An 18520-nucleotide genomic window follows, 5' to 3' on the forward strand; every position below is an offset into this window, starting at 1 on the left:
TATTTATTAAGTCGCATAAAAAAGAAACTGTAGAGGTTACGTCAGCCAAACATAAAGTAACGGTGGAGAGAAAACTCAAATAGAAAAACTTTTTCTACGTGTACACAGACTAAAATGAAATTTAGCCACTTCTATTGACAGAAATACGAAATTGGATAATTTTTTCAGTTAAAACAATAGTGGTAACTGGTAAGTACTGTATGTTCTTAGATTTTACCTTACTAAACAATATTTATTTAGGGGAAGTTTGTAAATTTCACCAAATTAAAATTCTTGTTATTATGTTGTTAAACAACCCTCACAAAGCACACTAAATTCCCACATTACTCCCTTTCCAATGAACATGATACATATCGTAACTAACTTAAAGTCTTTCTGGGAATTTAATCCTGCGTCCGTATATAGTAACTTTTGGTTTTTGAAATAACTGGACCTTTTTGGTTTATTGATTGGTCCTCATTTTTAAGAGAAAAGCTGGCTTCAATCGGTCCTCTTGCTAACACTTTATAAGGTCCATCATATATGGGTAGCAAACTACTTTTTGAAGCGTCATGCCTCAAGAAGATATATAATGAAGACCACAATTCTTTGTGTACAGAGACTATAGTGGGAACGGGTCGAACAAACTCCTAATAAAATTAATGTTAGACTATATGTGAATCCACTTGCATAAGGCTTTGATCCCACTAAATCGATATGAATATGATGATATCGAGATTAGTTTTTGTGTAGCTTTAATTACTGGATGAGCTAACCGATGATTAGAATTGAAGAACTGTCTATCAAATGTGGGAGTGAAATACGAACTTATTTGTTTGCCTGAAATATCACAATATGAGCAGCCTCCCTGAGGGTTTACGTCCCGAAATTGCTTTAAAATCAAACCACTACGTTCATTCAAAATTCGATTAAATTCTTCATCCTCTTCTACTAATTTCCAAATCCAAATATCGAAATTGTCTGGGAGTATATTTATACAATTTTTGGTTAAATGCAAAAGTCAAACGTCTATGATCAATAAATAGGTATAATAAACGACTGCCCTAAGCTAAAACGGAAACGTTTCACAGTATATCGCATAAAGTTCACGATCATATGCACTATTTCTCTCCTTTGTTAACGGTTTCCATTCTGACTCTACATTTTGCTGCAAAACAGATCCACCAGAAAAATCAGAAGCGTCAACCATTACACTTACAGGTGCGCCAGGTATTGGACGGGTTAATAGGGTAGCATTACCTAATGCTTTCTTTAAGTTATCAAAAGCTCATTCAGTTTCTGCCGTAAAATGTATTAACATTTTTCCTTTTAAATTTTATCTTTTCAACATATTATTGGGGGGATTTTGGATCATAACAGCATTTGAGATGAATTTTCTGTAACAGTTCACCATACCTAAAAATCGTCTTAATCCTTAAATATCTATGGGGTTTGGAAAATCATAAATGCTTTGTACTTTTTCGGGTAGGGGTGTGATACCTTGTGGTTCATCAGAAACCCCAAAAATTTGACTTGATTTTCTCCAAAAGCGCTTTTTTTAACATTAACAACGACGTCATTATCATTTAGTTTCTTAAAGAACATCTACAAATTTCGAATTCTCTAAGGATATCGTCTTTGAAACGTCTGTGCGGCGTTCCTCAAACCAAATGACATATATAAAAATTCATACAACCCAAAAGGTCAGTTCTAATTGCTGTTTTTGGAACACCCTCAGGTTCTGTCGAAATTTGTTGATAGGCTTTAACAAGATCTTAGCCAAACTTTGTGTAAAATTTTCAATATGTGGTACTGCATACCTGTCAGAAAGCGTCCAGCGTTTATAATGCCCTATAATCGCCACAAGGTCGCCATGCATTTCCCTTTTATGGAACTAAATGCAACGCCGATGCCCAAGGACTTTTCGAAGGACAAATAATGCCTTAGCGTCTACGAGTTATCCGTAATGACAGAAAATCCATGCCTATAATTGCTTTACTTACATCCGCTATATTCCATATAAATTCGCGGTGTAATCCCAAATCTAAGCATAATGGTATAGTGGTAATGGTCCATATATAGAAATTTTGATTAACCCAGGAGGATAAACACAAAGATCCCCACCAGTGTCAATTAAATATGAAATTTTCGAACCATTATCTGTAAGAGTTGTTTAATCTTATGCTCTTGTGAAACGGATAAACGTTTTCAATAATTCGTCTGTAATTTTTATGTATTTGTTGTTTGCAGGAGGGTTTTAAACTATGTCTTCTACTTCAAGTACCACCATGATAGTATTTAGTACTGTCCAATGTAATGTGAGCTAAGTCAAACCCAAAGCAGTGGTTTTTCATACCAAAAGGAGGGTACCTTAATTGTAACACGAGCGACATCGTTATTATTTTGTCCTTCCACTAATTGATACTTGCGCTTCGTTTTCCAACATCACGTCGGGGTCGCCAATTGTGGTTATTAGATTTTACTTTACTAAACAATACGTATTTAGGGGAAGTTTGTAAGTCAATTTGACAATACATGAAAAATTATTGTTATTATTTTTAGTTGCGAAACAACCCTCACAAAGCACACTAAATTCCCACAGTATACAATGGCTAGAATAAGCAGCACTAATCTTCGAGTGCATTTTTCAACAACCAACAAATTCCGTTTCTAATTATTATTTTAATTTGTTTGGCACCTATTTATGTTCCAATCTGCCGAATGGGCTTTATCCTCTTCCACGATCTCGTACATGCCATTTTTCTGGATCCATTCTTTGAATATCTAACTTCATCGTTCATTTCTCCAGTCATTCTTTTGGATTCGACTCACTACATCTACTGTTACCACAACTAGTGGTGTTATTTGCTGTTGACATTACAAAGGTCCATGGGTGGTACAGACCGAGGCCAAATCAACATTTACAAACGCATTATTTAGTCATTGGTGTAATTATAAATCTGACAGACGTAAATATGTACTTATCACAAAACACACCGCCTACTCAATAAAGTTTCGCTTTCGAATGATAGGTACGTTAACGAAAATTATGGACGAGTGTACTAATTATTAATTTGTGAAACGTGAAATTGTAAATATCATCTTATTTCATCATGATTGGTTAGATTTTACAGAACCTTTGCAAAGAATGAGCTTTTTCAGAGAAATGGCTTTGAAGATGAAAGATTGTAAACATGTAGACATGTAATATGCGCTTTTGGTTCAATATATAAAACCGATATTTCAAAATAAATCAGCTTTAATTCTGAACATAAATATAATCCCAAAAGAACTCGAAGTTTGAAACTTACAAAATGCGTATGAGAGTTTTAGTTGACTTTCATATCATATTGAAAACAGGTCGCAGTAAATTTAAGAGAAAAGTTCGAAAACTTATAAATTGAACGTACTCGACTACTTATATGTTTTGTGAATATTTGCCTAACCACGGAATATGAAATACTTTCTGTGTAAAAGTGACGCAAACGCTTCCTTCAGCCCAGTTTATTTTTTTTAATGTAACCCCCCGCATTTTTTCGTTTCACCAATAGATAGATATTCTACACTGAAAAATAAGGGTAATTTGTAATAGCTAGAATGAATTATGAAACATCCAAAATGAACAGCTTCTGTAGAAAGGGAAACGAACTGAAACTGGTCTACATAAAACTGTCAAAACAAAACACCATTAAATTGGATCTTTAACCATACCCAGAAAGCTAACAAACTATCTGAAATGAGATGAGGGATATCGTATTAGAAGTGGATGCTCATATTATACTTCACACGTTACCTATTCATAGAGTTCTATCGAATTGATGATGTAAACCCCCAGGTGTGTTTGCAACTATGTGTATTGGTGCTGTGCGTTTAGGATGTAATTAGATTATACTGATTTTAAAAAGAGCCTTTTCTGAACTGAGGGTTGGCATTCCTAGAGCATCTTTATTTTTATGTATTTTTATTATTTTTTAATTTCATTTCCCCATTGGATACATTTATGAAATGGTGAAAGCTTATGTAAGATCGTGTGCACCTGAAAACAACTTTTTAGTTATATTTTTGGTTATAATTACTCGTATACAACAAATTAGTAAGGATAACAACAATGGAAAGCATATTTGCGAAAGCAAAAAGGTATGCACATCGCTTTTCTCCGCTAGCTTGTCATTGACAGGCCCGCTAATTACATACGATAAACTTGGATACACCATCCCTTAGTTCGTTGTTCGTTGTATTTATGGTACAAAAAAAATCACGTGCATTAATCAAATACGATGTAACATTAAAATACAAACAAGGCTGTCAGATTTCCATAAGACTTTATATAGTACATTCCCAGCTTTTGTTTTTTTATTTCAAGACATCCTAAATGATCATAATACGGTAATTGGAAACGTTACAATGTAAGTAGACTCTTGGTGATAAATCTTGTAGGCAATCAGTTATGCTGAAGGGCTGTCGTAGGTTTAGAGATCGCACGTCATTTATCACTCCACGTCTTCATCTCATATTCCAAGCTTAGCTTGTGTTCTTTAGTGTGTGTGGGGGGCCTCCTTTATGTATATAATTATGCTCTCCAATGCTATTCCGATTTTATGTACGAAAAACTCAATTTTGCTTTAATTTGCCTATCCTATGTATTCAAAAAAAATATAAAACGAAAAATAATATACATTCTACAACATTCCCATTTAAACTGTATTAGGTAGGCACCTTGGGGATTTTAATAAAAATGCCATTCCAGTAAATTTCGGAAGCGTAAGCTTCGATAAACGCAACTTTGAAGAATTTCCATTTTAACGTTAGGATATCAAATGCACACAATTCCCTCTGAAATTCGTGTTGCGTGAAATACACAATCTACATAAATGTTCGAAATTTCTTTCCAATTTTATTTGCTCTGCAGTCTGGGAAAGTAAATGGCATGTCAATTATTGTACTTACTTCATACATATACATCTACGCACAACTCGTGATAATGCTAGGTTATCTGAGATGTATACAGGCGAACGGCGACGTGCACATAATCCTCTCTAAATGAAATTTAGTTCGGTCATTAAATATCCAAGCCCATTTTTGCCAGCTCTCAGTTTTGCTATTCTTCGTTTAATTTTTCAGTGTAGAATAAAAAAGGGAAAAATAATTTTGTCATCCAAATTTACATAATTCCCATGTTGGTTTACTATTCAATTATTATACTCTTTGTACTGTGCTGAGCAAGCCCAGATGTAATTTCCAATTTTAGCAGCTCAAAATTGCCAACCATAGGTTTTGCACTGATGAAAGGAGCAGCTTCTTACAGCCTTACACACAGATTGCATGGAAGGTACTCCATGAAATGGCAGCAGGTAAGATATCACACTCCTATACGCCAATCATTCATGAAGTACCAAAATAAAAGAAACTTATAGCCTTATAGTCTAGGCGATAAAGACATCTAACTGGACATTTTGAGGTGGAAAAGAAAAAAATGGTGGAATATGTTCAGTTAGGTGTCAGAAACAACATATTAAAAATCCCACCCCCCAGACCCTGTGCTAAAGGCTCCAGCCACCCCACCATCCCCCAAAAACCGTGTTTTCGCTCTTTTTGGCTGATATCTCGCGATCTATGAGGTCTATATGAAATATTTTTAGCTGAAAATATTTCTCGGGAAATTTCATACAAGGTAGATACTCAGAAGTTAGCCTATGTGTACCTCTTAGCCTAGGAAATTCATAAAAGCCGCGAAAATCATCAATTTTCGTGGCTTTTTGCAAATATATCGCGACCTTTAGGGCTAGATGAAATATTTTTAGCTGAAAATGCTCCTCCTGAAATTTCTTACAAGGTAGATACTCAGAAGTTAGCCTAGGTGTACCTCTTGTCTAGAAAATTCATAAAAGGAGGCGAAAATCATCATTTTCGTGTTTTTTTGCGGTTTTTTGCAAATATATCGCGACCTTCAGGGTTAGATGAAATATGTTTAGCTGAAAATGCTCTTCGTGCAATTTCATACGAGATAGGTAACTGAAGAGTTGGAGTAAAGTCACCTTTCACCTTCAACTTTCATGTGTGAGGAAATATTCATTGTAAAACAAAGTATTTCTATGTACCATTTATTCACGTAAAAACAGTATTTTCATATTAAAATATTCACACATTCATTTACACCTCAACGTAATCATTATCCTCTGCAGATTCCACTTCTTCAGGCTCTTCGACGTCCTCTAGTGCTAGTTGGTCGTCTGAAATTACCGACTCGTAGTTCTCCTCGCCTTCCGCTTTGAAGTAATGCTTCTTGTTGTAGGTCTGAAGTGTAATGAACTCTGCGTCCAGTGTCATGGAGCATCGTGCCTAAATGCGACGTCGTCTCTTCAGAGTACCCATGCATCAGGTAAAGCGGAAGACGAGAACTACGAGTCGGTAATCTCAGACGACCCACTACCACGAGAGGACGTCGAAGAGCCTGAAGAAGTGGAATCTGCATCTAGTCTATAACTTTTGATTGAGAAGTCTGATCGAAAAAGTACGAATTGATTTGGATTCTACGCACCCAAATTAATAAGAAAAAGTGTTTTCCCGAGAAATTTTGGTGTAGTCGATTTTTGGTAAAAAAGGAAGGTTATACACTGCCTTTTTTTGAGCCCCGAAAAAAAAATTGTCTCAGATCGACCCGGAAAAAAATTTTCTCATAGAATGTGGCCTGTAGAATCCATAATTTCAAACAGTTCCAAGATTGGGCTACTAGTTCAAAAGTTACAGCCCTTTGAATTTTTTTTCAAATTGGTTTCTAGTCTATAACTTTTGATTAAGAAGTCTGATCGAAAAAGTACGAATTGATTTGGATAAGTATAAGGATAATGATTACGTTGAGGTATAAATGAATGTGTGAATATTTTAATATGAAAATACTGTTTTTACGTGAATAAATGGTACATAGAAATACTTTGTTTTACAATGAATATTTCCTCACACATGAAAGTTGAAGGTGAAAGGTGACTTTACGCCAACTCTTCAGTTACCTATCTCGTATGAAATTGCACGAAGAGCATTTTCAGCTAAATATATTCCATCTAGCCCTGAAAGTTGCGATATATTTGCAAAAAACCGCAAAAAAAACACGAAAATGATGATTTTCGCCTCCTTTTATGAATTTTCTATGCTAAGAGGTACACCTAGGCTAACTTCTGAGTATCTACCTTGTAAGAAATTTCACGAGGAGCATTTTCAGCTAAAAATATTTCATCTAGCCCTAAAGGTCGCGATATATTTGCAAAAAGCCACGAAAATTGATGATTTTCGCGGCTTTTATGAATTTCCTAGGCTAAGAGGTACACATAGGCTAACTTCTGAGTATCTACCTTGTATGAAATTTCCCGAGAAATATTTTCAACTAAAAATATTTCATATAGACCTCATAGATCGCGAGATATCAGCCAAAAAGAGCGAAAACACGGTTTTTGGGGGGGGCTGGAGCCTTTAGCACAGGGTCTGAAGGGTGGGATTTTTAATATGTTGTTTTTGACACCTAACTGAACATATTCCACCATTTTTTTCTTTTCCACCTCAAAATGTCCAGTTTGCCAATTTTACAGTCTCTATCGCCTAGACTATTAGTCGAATGAATAACGTTTTTTTATTATACCAATGACTCTTCCATGCTTACAAAACATTCACTTTGTTTAACGAAAACGGTCCCAACGAATCTCTAATAGCATAAATAATAGAAAAATGGAATGGATTCTGGAAAAAGAAACGTTGACAAATGTGCTCTACAAGATATCAGTGCCCACTTTAGTTATCAACTCAATATAATATGCATCCGATGCCATTGTGCTGCGAATCGATCATTCAACACCCCGTTATACTAAAATCCAACCAAGAATCTTAGTGACCTTTTAAAAGACGAGAAATACAAGGCTGCCATTTAGTAATTAAATTAATGAAGGCAGGTTTTGGCAACAGTAAATATTATAGTCTTCCATGGTAGTACATCTAAATTGTTGATAGAGCGAATTACAACCCAAATTTTAAATAGAAAAGATTGCAAACGTTAAATGCTTATGACTTCCAACTTGTTCTAGTAGGGCCACCGATACGTAGCCCGGGTGTACTTTCGGGGCCCGGCCCAAGGTAATCTCCAAACCGGGTTTTCGATTGTGTTTTTTACGAAGAGTGTTCCCTAAATGATAAAGAGAAATGGGTTTTGATCAGGTTATAACAACTTCTGCGTATAAGAAACCAGCAGTGTGAAATGGTGATACTTTGGATTATTTTAATTATAATACATTATAAACATTCTGCAAATGGCGTACGAAAGTCATTTAAATGTTCCTCCGGTACTGAAATATTTCCGGGGCCCGTGGAGGCTAATCGTAGCCCTGCACATGATCTAATTACCTAATTACTTAAAATTTCATTCGATATGTATAAATTTCCGGATAAAAAACTGTTCTTAAACATGTATTTAAAAGGAACATCATTGGCGTGAAATACTTGACATTTTTTTAAACAAGAAACATTTCGTAAATTTACCTCACGAATGGTTATTGGAATTCTGGAAGCTCTTCTTTCCTGGAATGTAACCTGTCTATGGCTGGGGGCCCGATGTTAGAATCTCCCTCAAATTCTTAAACCTTTACTACTCCCATCATTTTTGAAGGAGGGTCATCGAATTTTTATTATTTTTTTAAATGTTTTGGGGGACAACATGGCAATAGGAAATTTAGGAAACATGGAATACCGTTCAGGGAAGGAAAGCCCTTCCTTGAAATATGCGTACAAGAGTGCTGAAAGTATAACAATTTGTTGAAGAGGGTCTAGGGGGTATGGAATACCCCCCAGACATACAGAGATCTACATTCCAGGAAAGAAATATTTCGTAAATCTTCCTCAAGAATTGTTAGTGGAGTTCCGAGAGTTCTTCTTTTCTGGACTGAATACTTGTGGGATCGAATTTAATTTTTTTCAACCTTTTGGAGGACAACACAGCAACGGGGAATTTAGGAGACATGGAATACCTTTCAGGTAAAGAAAGTTTGAAACCCTCTCTGAAAAATGCTCACAAGAGTGCTGACAATGTGACAACTTGGGGAGAATCTAAGACCGGGTGGTCTGGAGGGTGTTCCCTCCTAGCCACACACAGATGTACATTTCAAGAAATAAATATTCCATGAATCACGAATTGTTAGTGGAATTGCGAGAGCTCTTTCTTATTCTATACTCCTCAGACCCCCCCGGTGTTACACTAACTCCCAAATTGTTAATCATTCACTACTCTTGTGATAAATTTTCATCGAATTGATAATTTGGGGGAGAGTCTAAGACCGGGCGGTCTAGGAGGTATGGAATACTCCCCAGCCACACGCAGATGTACATTCCAGGAAAGAAATATTTCGTGAATACGGATTGTTATCGGAATTCCTTTCCTGGATTGTATACCTGTGCCTTGTGTGTTGTGTTTCCTTTTGAAAAACATCCGCCCGCAGTTACGCAAAAGAATGTACAATTTTGAGTTTGGAAATTTGTATTCAAAGCAACCAAATTTATTTATTCAGTGCACCAGCACATCTGTTGACGATTAACGCCTTTTCTGTAATAGACAAACACGTGTACCTATAGTGTATAAATACGGTTACTTTAAGGCTTTAATTTGATCATATGATCAATAAGTTTTTACGTCACCGCATGAGAAATCAAAATTGAGATTGTAACCTGTGAGAATGAAATGACTAATGGTGTTACGATTACGATGAAGTACTAAGGACTCGGAACGCAGATTTCAAAAAATAAATTTAATTAAATACGGGATGTAGTTAAGTTTTCGTATTTTGCGTATTTTTGATGTATAATGGAAACTCACCCTTAGCCTTTTAGTTCAGTCGCTCCTATTATGATTCATCCCATATACCATTAGAAGGAGGCTACACTACACTGCGCACCGCGTAAACTTTCGTCAATTACTGCGAGAAAAATTGTTAGGTGAAGCGATAACATGTACAGAGATCAGCGTCGGCGCGACCTTCATACCGCTTTAATTCAAAAGTGAAATCATTGTATATAAAAATAACCGTTGACTAGACGTTTTGAGGTCAATCACGTCAAAATATGCTTCCAGAACCACCCAAATGTTTCGATACCTTAAAGGCGTACCAAGTATTTGTGTCTTAAAGACCAACCCCCCTCCCCCCATGAATAATTCTCCGTTTAAAGTAAAAAATGAATACATTTTAAATGGGACGATTGGAGTGTCCTATAACTTGGCCGTTAATGGTGCCAAATAATCTACTGCGGATACAGGTGCTGTCCTTAGTAGTATTTTAATGAAAGATTTCCTCCACTCCCCATCAATATCAGTTGCACCCATCTGTTGTGCGCTAGAATTTGCGCATGAATCGCCTATTTTGTATAGGAAACAGATCAAATTCGAAGATTGGAATTGCCTCTAAAATGTTTAATGGCATTGGAGTGCTAAAATATTCGCGTCTTTTGCAGATAGTTCGTGGAGGTTTGTACCCAACACTGAGCACCACTAACGTGGCATTTCACACATTACTGCAGGTTTCTACATCACTAGGCGATTGCATTACTTTAGTTTGACTTAGTGACTCGGCTTAAATTTTATTACTTTTTATATTGGAGATTTTACAAAAGGCATATATCTAAACTACTAAACTGAATGCGTGTTATTTCCACGAGAATGACCAAATAATAATTTTTCTCCCAACTAAAGATGCCCCAAAATGCGCATATCGTCGAAACTTACAAAGCAATAAAAAAGACCAGAAAATGCTTACATAATTTACCCCAAGATAAACGATGTTGGACCAGTCGGATTCCGGATTAAGTTCAACTGAATGTGATTGATTAAGTTGAAACCGTTTCTGGAGGCGCGCACTTCTTTATCATCCGTATTAACAAATTCTAATACGGTTGTCATACCACGACAAGCTCTGTTCAGAGAGTTACTAATCTGTGAAAAGTTCCTGGGATACTTTTCTAAAGTCTTGTTGAGATTTCTTTTAACGCGTAAAAAAGTTTCTTTGCAGTTAGTTTGGAGCTGAAAACGTCCTTCAGATCGTACAGCCTCGAAATAAAAGTGTCTTTCAACGTCAAAGTAACGTTAATCTTCTGAACCTGCACTTAATTATAACTCCATTTAAAAACTAATCTCGGTCCGAATTAATTTCAACGTTGCATTCGCAATTTGCCTTCCATTTATTCCTCATAATTGGTTATAACCCGTTTTCAAAAAGTTGTTTCGGAAAACTCGAGAACACAATATCACCATTAACTAAAACCACAAGATAACACTAAATTTGTTTACATACATAAAATGTGTCACTAATTAGCTATTTTTTCTTGCTGTTTTGTTGTTACTGACGTAATGAGTTGCGGTATGTCCATATAAATCATAGCGATCTCAAAATTGTATTCTGTATACTGTCAATTGCATTAGCAATTTATGTGTTTTGGATAATATGCATTTATGTACCTATTCTTCGTTGTGGTACACAATCGAAGCCCTCAACACCGCAAATTATAGTCACTAAGAATTACTTTAGGTGGAATGTGTATATACTAGAAAAAATACCCAACTGCAGCTACAGATAGCTATTACATGGGGTGCTGATTAAGATCCAGAAACAATCGACCGAAAACATGTTCTCCACAAATAGTCAATATCTACGACCTTGCTCAATTCATCTGCCTCTTCCAAATTTGGAACATTTTAAACAATTATAATCAACTTATTTCCAATACAACGGAATTATTAAACAATACCTTCATTTCCTGTGCTCGCTCCTGTCCTCATAATTCACTTTTTATGGATATCTTATTATTGGGCAATGAGAAGATCTCATCAGCAGTACGTGGAAAGAAACCGCATTAAACACCTTCAGCAAACTCCTACACAACTTACAGTAATTTGTTGCGATGTAAACGAACGTCTTTTATAGTCAGCTCTGTTCTCTCCTACAAATAATTGCAGTCTACGGTATTTATCTAAATCCCTTCGGTGCTCATGGCATCATATATGTTTTCAAAGACTCTTTTTCTGCAAGTGGTAGAGTCCTCTATTAGCATGAAGTCAGATGTAGCGTAAGGAGATTGATCACTCGTTTTCCAAAATGATCTCTTGTCTTTTCCGGTGAAATACTAACTCGTACCACAACCACTGCATGGCGGGAATAAATGCAGTCAGTACTGAATTCATGTATTTCCCACCCTCAAAATTAATCAGTAGTAGAGCTTTAGGATGATCACAGTTTAATTCCACATATGTCCTTATAGTATGGATTAAAGCTTCACATCCGCCTTTAGTAACAAAACCGAGCTGTCTTGGTTGAAAATTGCCGTTGCCGTTATTCTCTGAAGCAGTTTCCAACTGCCGTATTCCTTCACATTTCCTATTTGGGGCGCATAGTGAGGCGCCGTATAAAATATCAAGAATGTGATCGGTGATGGCTGTAAGAAATAAGTTCTTTTAAATGTTGAGGTCTTATCCCGTCAATGCTTGTTGAAGATCCCGAGGGAAAGCTTAATATTGCATGGCGTACATCCCTGCTTTCAACAGGTAATGGAATACAGTCTCTAGAAGGATCGAGAAATAGTAGTGGTCTTAAAGGAGCTAGAAGTCGGTTAAAAGTAGCATCATCTTGTTGGGCTAGAATGTAATATCGGACTGCACCTCTTATGTCACTATTAGATATCTTAGACTCAAGGTGATAGGGAAGTAGGTTTAGCAGGACGCTTTCAAGTTTTAGGAAGGTTTAATGGTATCATTCCAGAAAGGTTTTGCTTAATTGGCGAGAGTCTTATTTTATGACATGGAGTGTGAAATTTTAAGAAGAATTTAAGGTCCATCCCTGATTTGAGGGAGGAGGCAGAGTCAGCGGTCATAGTTGCTGAGGGATCCAATCGTTTGGGAGAATGGTATGGACTTCCGGATGTTTCGTGTTAATAAGTATCTTTAAGCCGCGTTCTCATTTAAAAGTCTTAGGAGGGTCGGAAGGAGGATAATGCGGGTATGACATTAGGTTGGCTGAGTTTTGGATCTTCAGAGAATATGGAGAGGTACGGATATCTTCACAATCAGTACATATCCAAGGCGTTAATTTGTCTTTACTCAGGTCAAGAACTTCCAATATCTGAAAGTCTAACACAGATGGAGTAAAACCAAAGATTGCAATATTAACACAGCAAACTATATTTCAAGTATGAAATGGTAGCGCGTGAAAAGGATTATTCGTAGAGACTTGTTTTCAAGTAGTTTACACAAAATTGGCACGTTTATCGCGTAAAGGAATTCATGCTCAAATTGAAAAGACTTATCTAAATTCATTCGGCATTCAAATAACCACGTACGTCTGCACTATTGAAAGATTTTCCGTTTATCATGTGACATTAATTCTCCCAGACCCTTTCCAGCGCACTCACAGTACTCACAATAACTAACACCTAATCTTAATCTATGGTATTTGTCTTTTAGAAATACACGATAAAGGAACGTGTACCAAGACAGAAGCATATTCAATTTCTTAGAGTTTATGCTTTGCATCAGTTACAAATGGAGATTTTAGCAAGTAAATCTATCCAGTAGTGTCGTTTGAAATAAGCTTTTCCAAGGCAATACATTAATATTAGTTACGCCTTATAATGAATGTGTGTTAAAAACGTTTACTAAAGCGTACGATTACAAAGTAAATGCGACACGAAGCTTACGGCTGAAAGCTAAGATACGCACGCTTTTCAGATTCCAAAAACTTTGATTTATTCATTTCATGTCGCTATATCTCGAGACATCTTCCTCCTTTGAGTACAGTAATACTGTTGACAGTAAACACAGCCCAGAGTTTTTGGCGGATATAAACACATAAAAATATACATACGCTCACGAACTTTATCATTTTATATATCTTTCATTTTTCGGTTAATTTAATCCGATGTATTATCCCTTTTTATTGTACCATGTAGACGCTCTACATCGTGCCAAGGAGTGAAATGATTCAATAAGTATGGTAATATGTAATATGTAGCAGATAAGATTGGTTTACGAATAGTAAATGTGGAGACAACTTAATGTAGTTATACAGTGGAATAGTAATAAAAGTAAACTAACCCTTAGACGAGAAAAATGCAACTACCAAATTAAACGTTGCGAACTAATTTAAAGCTTACACATTTAAACAAAGTATCTATCATAAGTCGGTGCCAGGAAAAATGGAAGGAAATGGGAAACCTTAATAAGAAACTGCATCTTTTCCTCTTACTCGGTCACTTATGTTTATAAAACTGTCGTTATCTATATAAGTGGGCACCATTGACTTTATTACGCCAATTAACTATTGACTATTCATTTGTCCATACAGTCCGAGCTGCAGTCTGTCCCGAAAAGTTTTATACAAATGGAGAAAAAGGTTATCTGACATATCACAAAAAAGTACTCTTAATAAAAAGTTAAACTCTACATTACTTGTAGACCCATAATTTTGAAATAATACTACACCAGTCGCCGAAAATGGAAAAGTTGTTAACCGCCTATTTAGTTCCTTAGAAGAAGATATAGGGGGTTTTTGTATTTGACACACGAGACGCATTATATTATCTCTTCCTTTACTAATTTACATACATCAAAAGTTAAGGCAAAAATCTGTGTAGGCGTTTCTGGTAATTTACCGTATGTTAATAGCGAATATTAAGCACCATTATCGGACATGTAATGTTAAATCGTAATTTGCATGGATTTAAGTTTTATACTCCTACGTAATTACAATAAATTCACCCAATTCAATGCATATTTTTTCTTGTCTAAGTAGTCCTTGATACATGGTATAGCATCTAAGTCCTAAGACCCCCTCGGATCATAATTCCTTTACCATAAAAATTGTACACAATTACCATGTATCTAAAATATTTCTGGTCATCAGTGGCCTACTGTATTACACCGGCGTATTAAACTTACGTTTTTCTTAATGGTACTCCCCATATTTTTGAATAATTGGAAAGTAATTGAAGAGTACTTATTTTTTCTCTTACATGTTTATACCCTTAACTTTAATGATTTTGCTGTTATAACCTTTACTCCTCAAACTAATATATTTTCGAGAGCAACCAAATCACACCGGCACTTAAGTTTTGCATTAAGGCACAGGCTACGGCCTCTTCTCTTTCACATACCCTTTTTCTACATTTGTATAAGACTTTGGAACACACTATATACGTGATACGTATTGTTTCTTGCAATACTAAAGAGCGGCAGAGCGGTATTCATGTGGCCTATAGGTCAACTGTGTAAAGTTTGAACCGAATCGGTTCACAGATAGACACCATCGACTCCCCTTAAAAGCTTTCCTTTGGCTCTACCGCTTAATAACGGAAGTTAACGTAGTAATCAATATCAATTTTGACATTTGTTTGTTGTTTGCGGCCTACTTTGGCATTTATCCATTTTCCACGGCCTACTAGCCACTTATGTATGAAAAGTTAAAAAAAAATCTACCAAAAGAAAATTACCAAAGATAGATACGATATCCATGTATCGTTAGAAAGCCGATGAAATTTCACATTTAACAAAACAAAAAAGTGTGGAATTGCATTTGAAAAAATTAGGGTATCTATGAATAAAATTGTCTAAATTGGCGAATCGATTTCAAAAATCGTAAAAAAAATTCGACCCTGCCTGCCCGGCCTACATTGGTACATTTTATGGTAAGTAATTCCACAAAGTCACAGCGTACCTACTAAATTTGACAATTGACACTTTTTAAAAAATATCCATTTACAGCTAAACCGTTCGTTTTATATGATACACAAAGTTACACTAAAATTACCCGAGGAATCCAAATATGCAATAACATACAGGAGGTTCCATTAAAAAAATTGGAACTTTGATATGAATTACCTTGTATAAGGGTTCCGATTGAAGTAAAAATATTTTAGGTTTGTAGCGTTAAGGGTTCGCCACCATGGCCAAGCGGAAAACTTCCAAAATGTACGTTAATAAATCTCACGAGGATCAGTCCACACACTATTGACCCATTTAACATGTTATTATACATGCCACTCGGGCACTTTCAGCTAGTTGATTAAAAAACACTTTCCATTCTTTTTCATTAAATCAAAGTTTGCATATGAAGAGAGAATTTGGGAGTTGGTGGTAGCAATTTTATTACCCGGTATACTAAATCTGAACAACCTCATAAACCAACTCCATTGAAAGAGAAATGTGTGAGAAACCTTCTAACAAAACGTTGGGTATAATACTACAAATGAATCATTGTATTTATTGAATGTTTAGTTCTAAAATCCTAAAATGCGGGCATAATGGATTTAAATTCAAAATACTGTAACTAAGCCATGAAGCGGTTGTTCTCAGGGATTGAGCGACCAATTTATAAACGTTCAATAGAAGGAGTAATCAAATATCCTAGGGTAGGACAATTGATTACTCTTTCTGATTGCGCCCTAATGATTTTCTAGAGCCTCCTAAGCAGAATTTTCCGTACATGGAAATGTAATTGCGATAAAAAAGGCACTTACCCATTATTTTAAGTTTAAAGCCACAAATTCAAACCTGTGCTACCGGAGTGTCATTTTTGGAAAAAAATCCTTTTCGATTGAACCTATTCACATTATCTTAATCGAACTGACGTAAACTAGTGTGCAGAAGTGTAATTATAAATTTCTACAATTAGGAGAGTTACTTGACGATCTTTAAACACACGCGGAAGCTTTGATCGCCACATTAACTAATAATATTGTCGCGCCACTCTAAGCACTGAGCTGAGTTATTAATTAAGGAAAAATTGAATTTGTCGCCGTTAATAGCCATAAAAGTTTAATATGAACGTGATGATTCAAAACAATTCACAATATTTCAATAACTAAAAAGCAATCACTTCGCTCGCAATTGTTACTCATTAATTAACAGCACAACCGCATATGCGCAGCTCGTCCATATTTTGCTCATTTCTGTACTAACATATGAATATGAACTCGACTTTTGAGAAAATTGCCCATAAAACGATTATTTTGGAGAGGATGCCCATGCAGCTTTATATAATCCCATTCCAAATACGGTTTAAGCAAACAAGCTTAGAAGATTATTTCTCCTATAATTAAAAAACCTTGACCCTAACAAGGCAATTGAACAAACCGCAACTTCACACGTACTCTAATCCTTAATAAATTAAAACCTAGCTATTCATAGCAGCGGCCGTAAAATATTTCAATCTTTTTAGTTTCTAACACAGTCCCACAAAAACACAAATCAACTTAAATTGAAATGAATGGGAAATTTTCCAGTAGGAAATTTTGACGCTATTGAAATTTACGACTCTAGAAACTCGAGCCAGTTTCATTCGCTTATTGCTCACGAAAGTAATACCTATAGGAATGTTCTTGCAACAGTAAATAGATATAAGATTATTATAGTCTTTTTAGGTCACTGTAATTGGGTACATCTGGAGATGCTTTTTAAGATCCGGGTGAAAACGATCCATTCCACGGCGAATTGATAAAAATATCATAACTACGCAATCTGTAAGCTGTAGATTAGTTCGGAAAGCCAGGGAGAAACCGATCAAGATAAGTAAAACCAAAACGACCGCGGTAGTGAACAGGAGTTTTACGCTCTGTTTGGAAATCTCGTTCTCGGATTTATAGGGAAAACATCCGTCCAAAGATAAGCGCTTATTAAAAGCACAGCGTTTTCGAATTCCGTCTAAAATATCGTGTTCCTAATATCACAGATTTAAATAGTATATTTAAATCTGTGCTAATATGTAATACCGTAATAATTAACATTTAACCCTCGGGATTAAAAAGAATTTATCAAAACTCAAATTACCTAATCATTATGTTCATTATTATTTGTGGAGGGTTTGAGGATACTTAAAATCTGATTGACGCTTTTTTAGATTGGGTATACTCTTTGATGACCGCCTATTGTATACTGTAATTTTTCATTTTTAGAAACCCCTTGATCTTGTTTTGCTTTTGTATGCAAGAACAATAAACAAAACAACATCAAAAAGGAATATACTGCCCCCCAACTTGAACGAAATAAACGTCGTCACTATCGTTAGATTGCACTTGTATAATACTTCCCCATCAATTCCAAAAATCATGCTACGACACCGAAAGTTCAAATACACAATACATTTAATTTCTCTTTCTTGTCTCTCACTGGTGCGAGAAAGGGAGACTGCTAGACTGCTCCGAATACTTTAGATTTTAGAAAATGCTTCCCAATACGTACGCATGCTATATGGCTAAAGGCTAACCAGTAATTTTCACATTCATACCATTTACTAAACGAACAATTTTTTTCCCCCTGCGGTGGAGGCATCCATTGGGCGCATCCCTAGGTGACGGATAGAGAGACGCCCATACACACTGAATAGTAACGTGACTTGTGCTTCGGTATGAGTATTGACGATTATAAGTGGCTTGGGGGCTAAAACCCAGACTGGTAGCGATGAAGGTTCGTCGAAAGAGTTTTACTCCTGAGACGGCGCCTTCTGGCCATCGCCTTCTGTGCGCCAGTCCTATT

The 18520-nt window shown here is 35.9% G+C and overlaps 1 protein-coding gene across 11 annotated transcripts in view; it reads right to left on the reverse strand.

The window, feature by feature from the left end:
- The window catches only part of LOC116175605 (solute carrier family 12 member 6), a 127781-nt gene that overhangs the window by 17329 nt on the left and 91932 nt on the right, over nucleotides 1-18520 (reverse strand). Inside the window, exon 1 of one of the 11 annotated variants that reach the window (XM_031493807.1) lies at nucleotides 16507-16792. The exons of 8 other annotated variants lie outside the window; for them this stretch is intronic. In XM_031493807.1, coding sequence (XP_031349667.1) covers nucleotides 16507-16510 — 4 coding nt within the window. In that variant the 5' untranslated portion in view covers nucleotides 16511-16792. Of the gene's footprint in view, nucleotides 1-10760; nucleotides 10959-11748; nucleotides 11871-16506; nucleotides 16793-18520 lie in introns of those variants that run through there. 2 more of the 11 variants (XM_031493803.1, XM_031493808.1) reach the window with 2 other exon arrangements.

This window comes from Photinus pyralis, unplaced genomic scaffold, assembly GCF_008802855.1.
Source record: "Photinus pyralis isolate 1611_PpyrPB1 unplaced genomic scaffold, Ppyr1.3 Ppyr1.4_LG7, whole genome shotgun sequence".
Classification (NCBI taxonomy): domain Eukaryota; kingdom Metazoa; phylum Arthropoda; class Insecta; order Coleoptera; family Lampyridae; genus Photinus; species Photinus pyralis.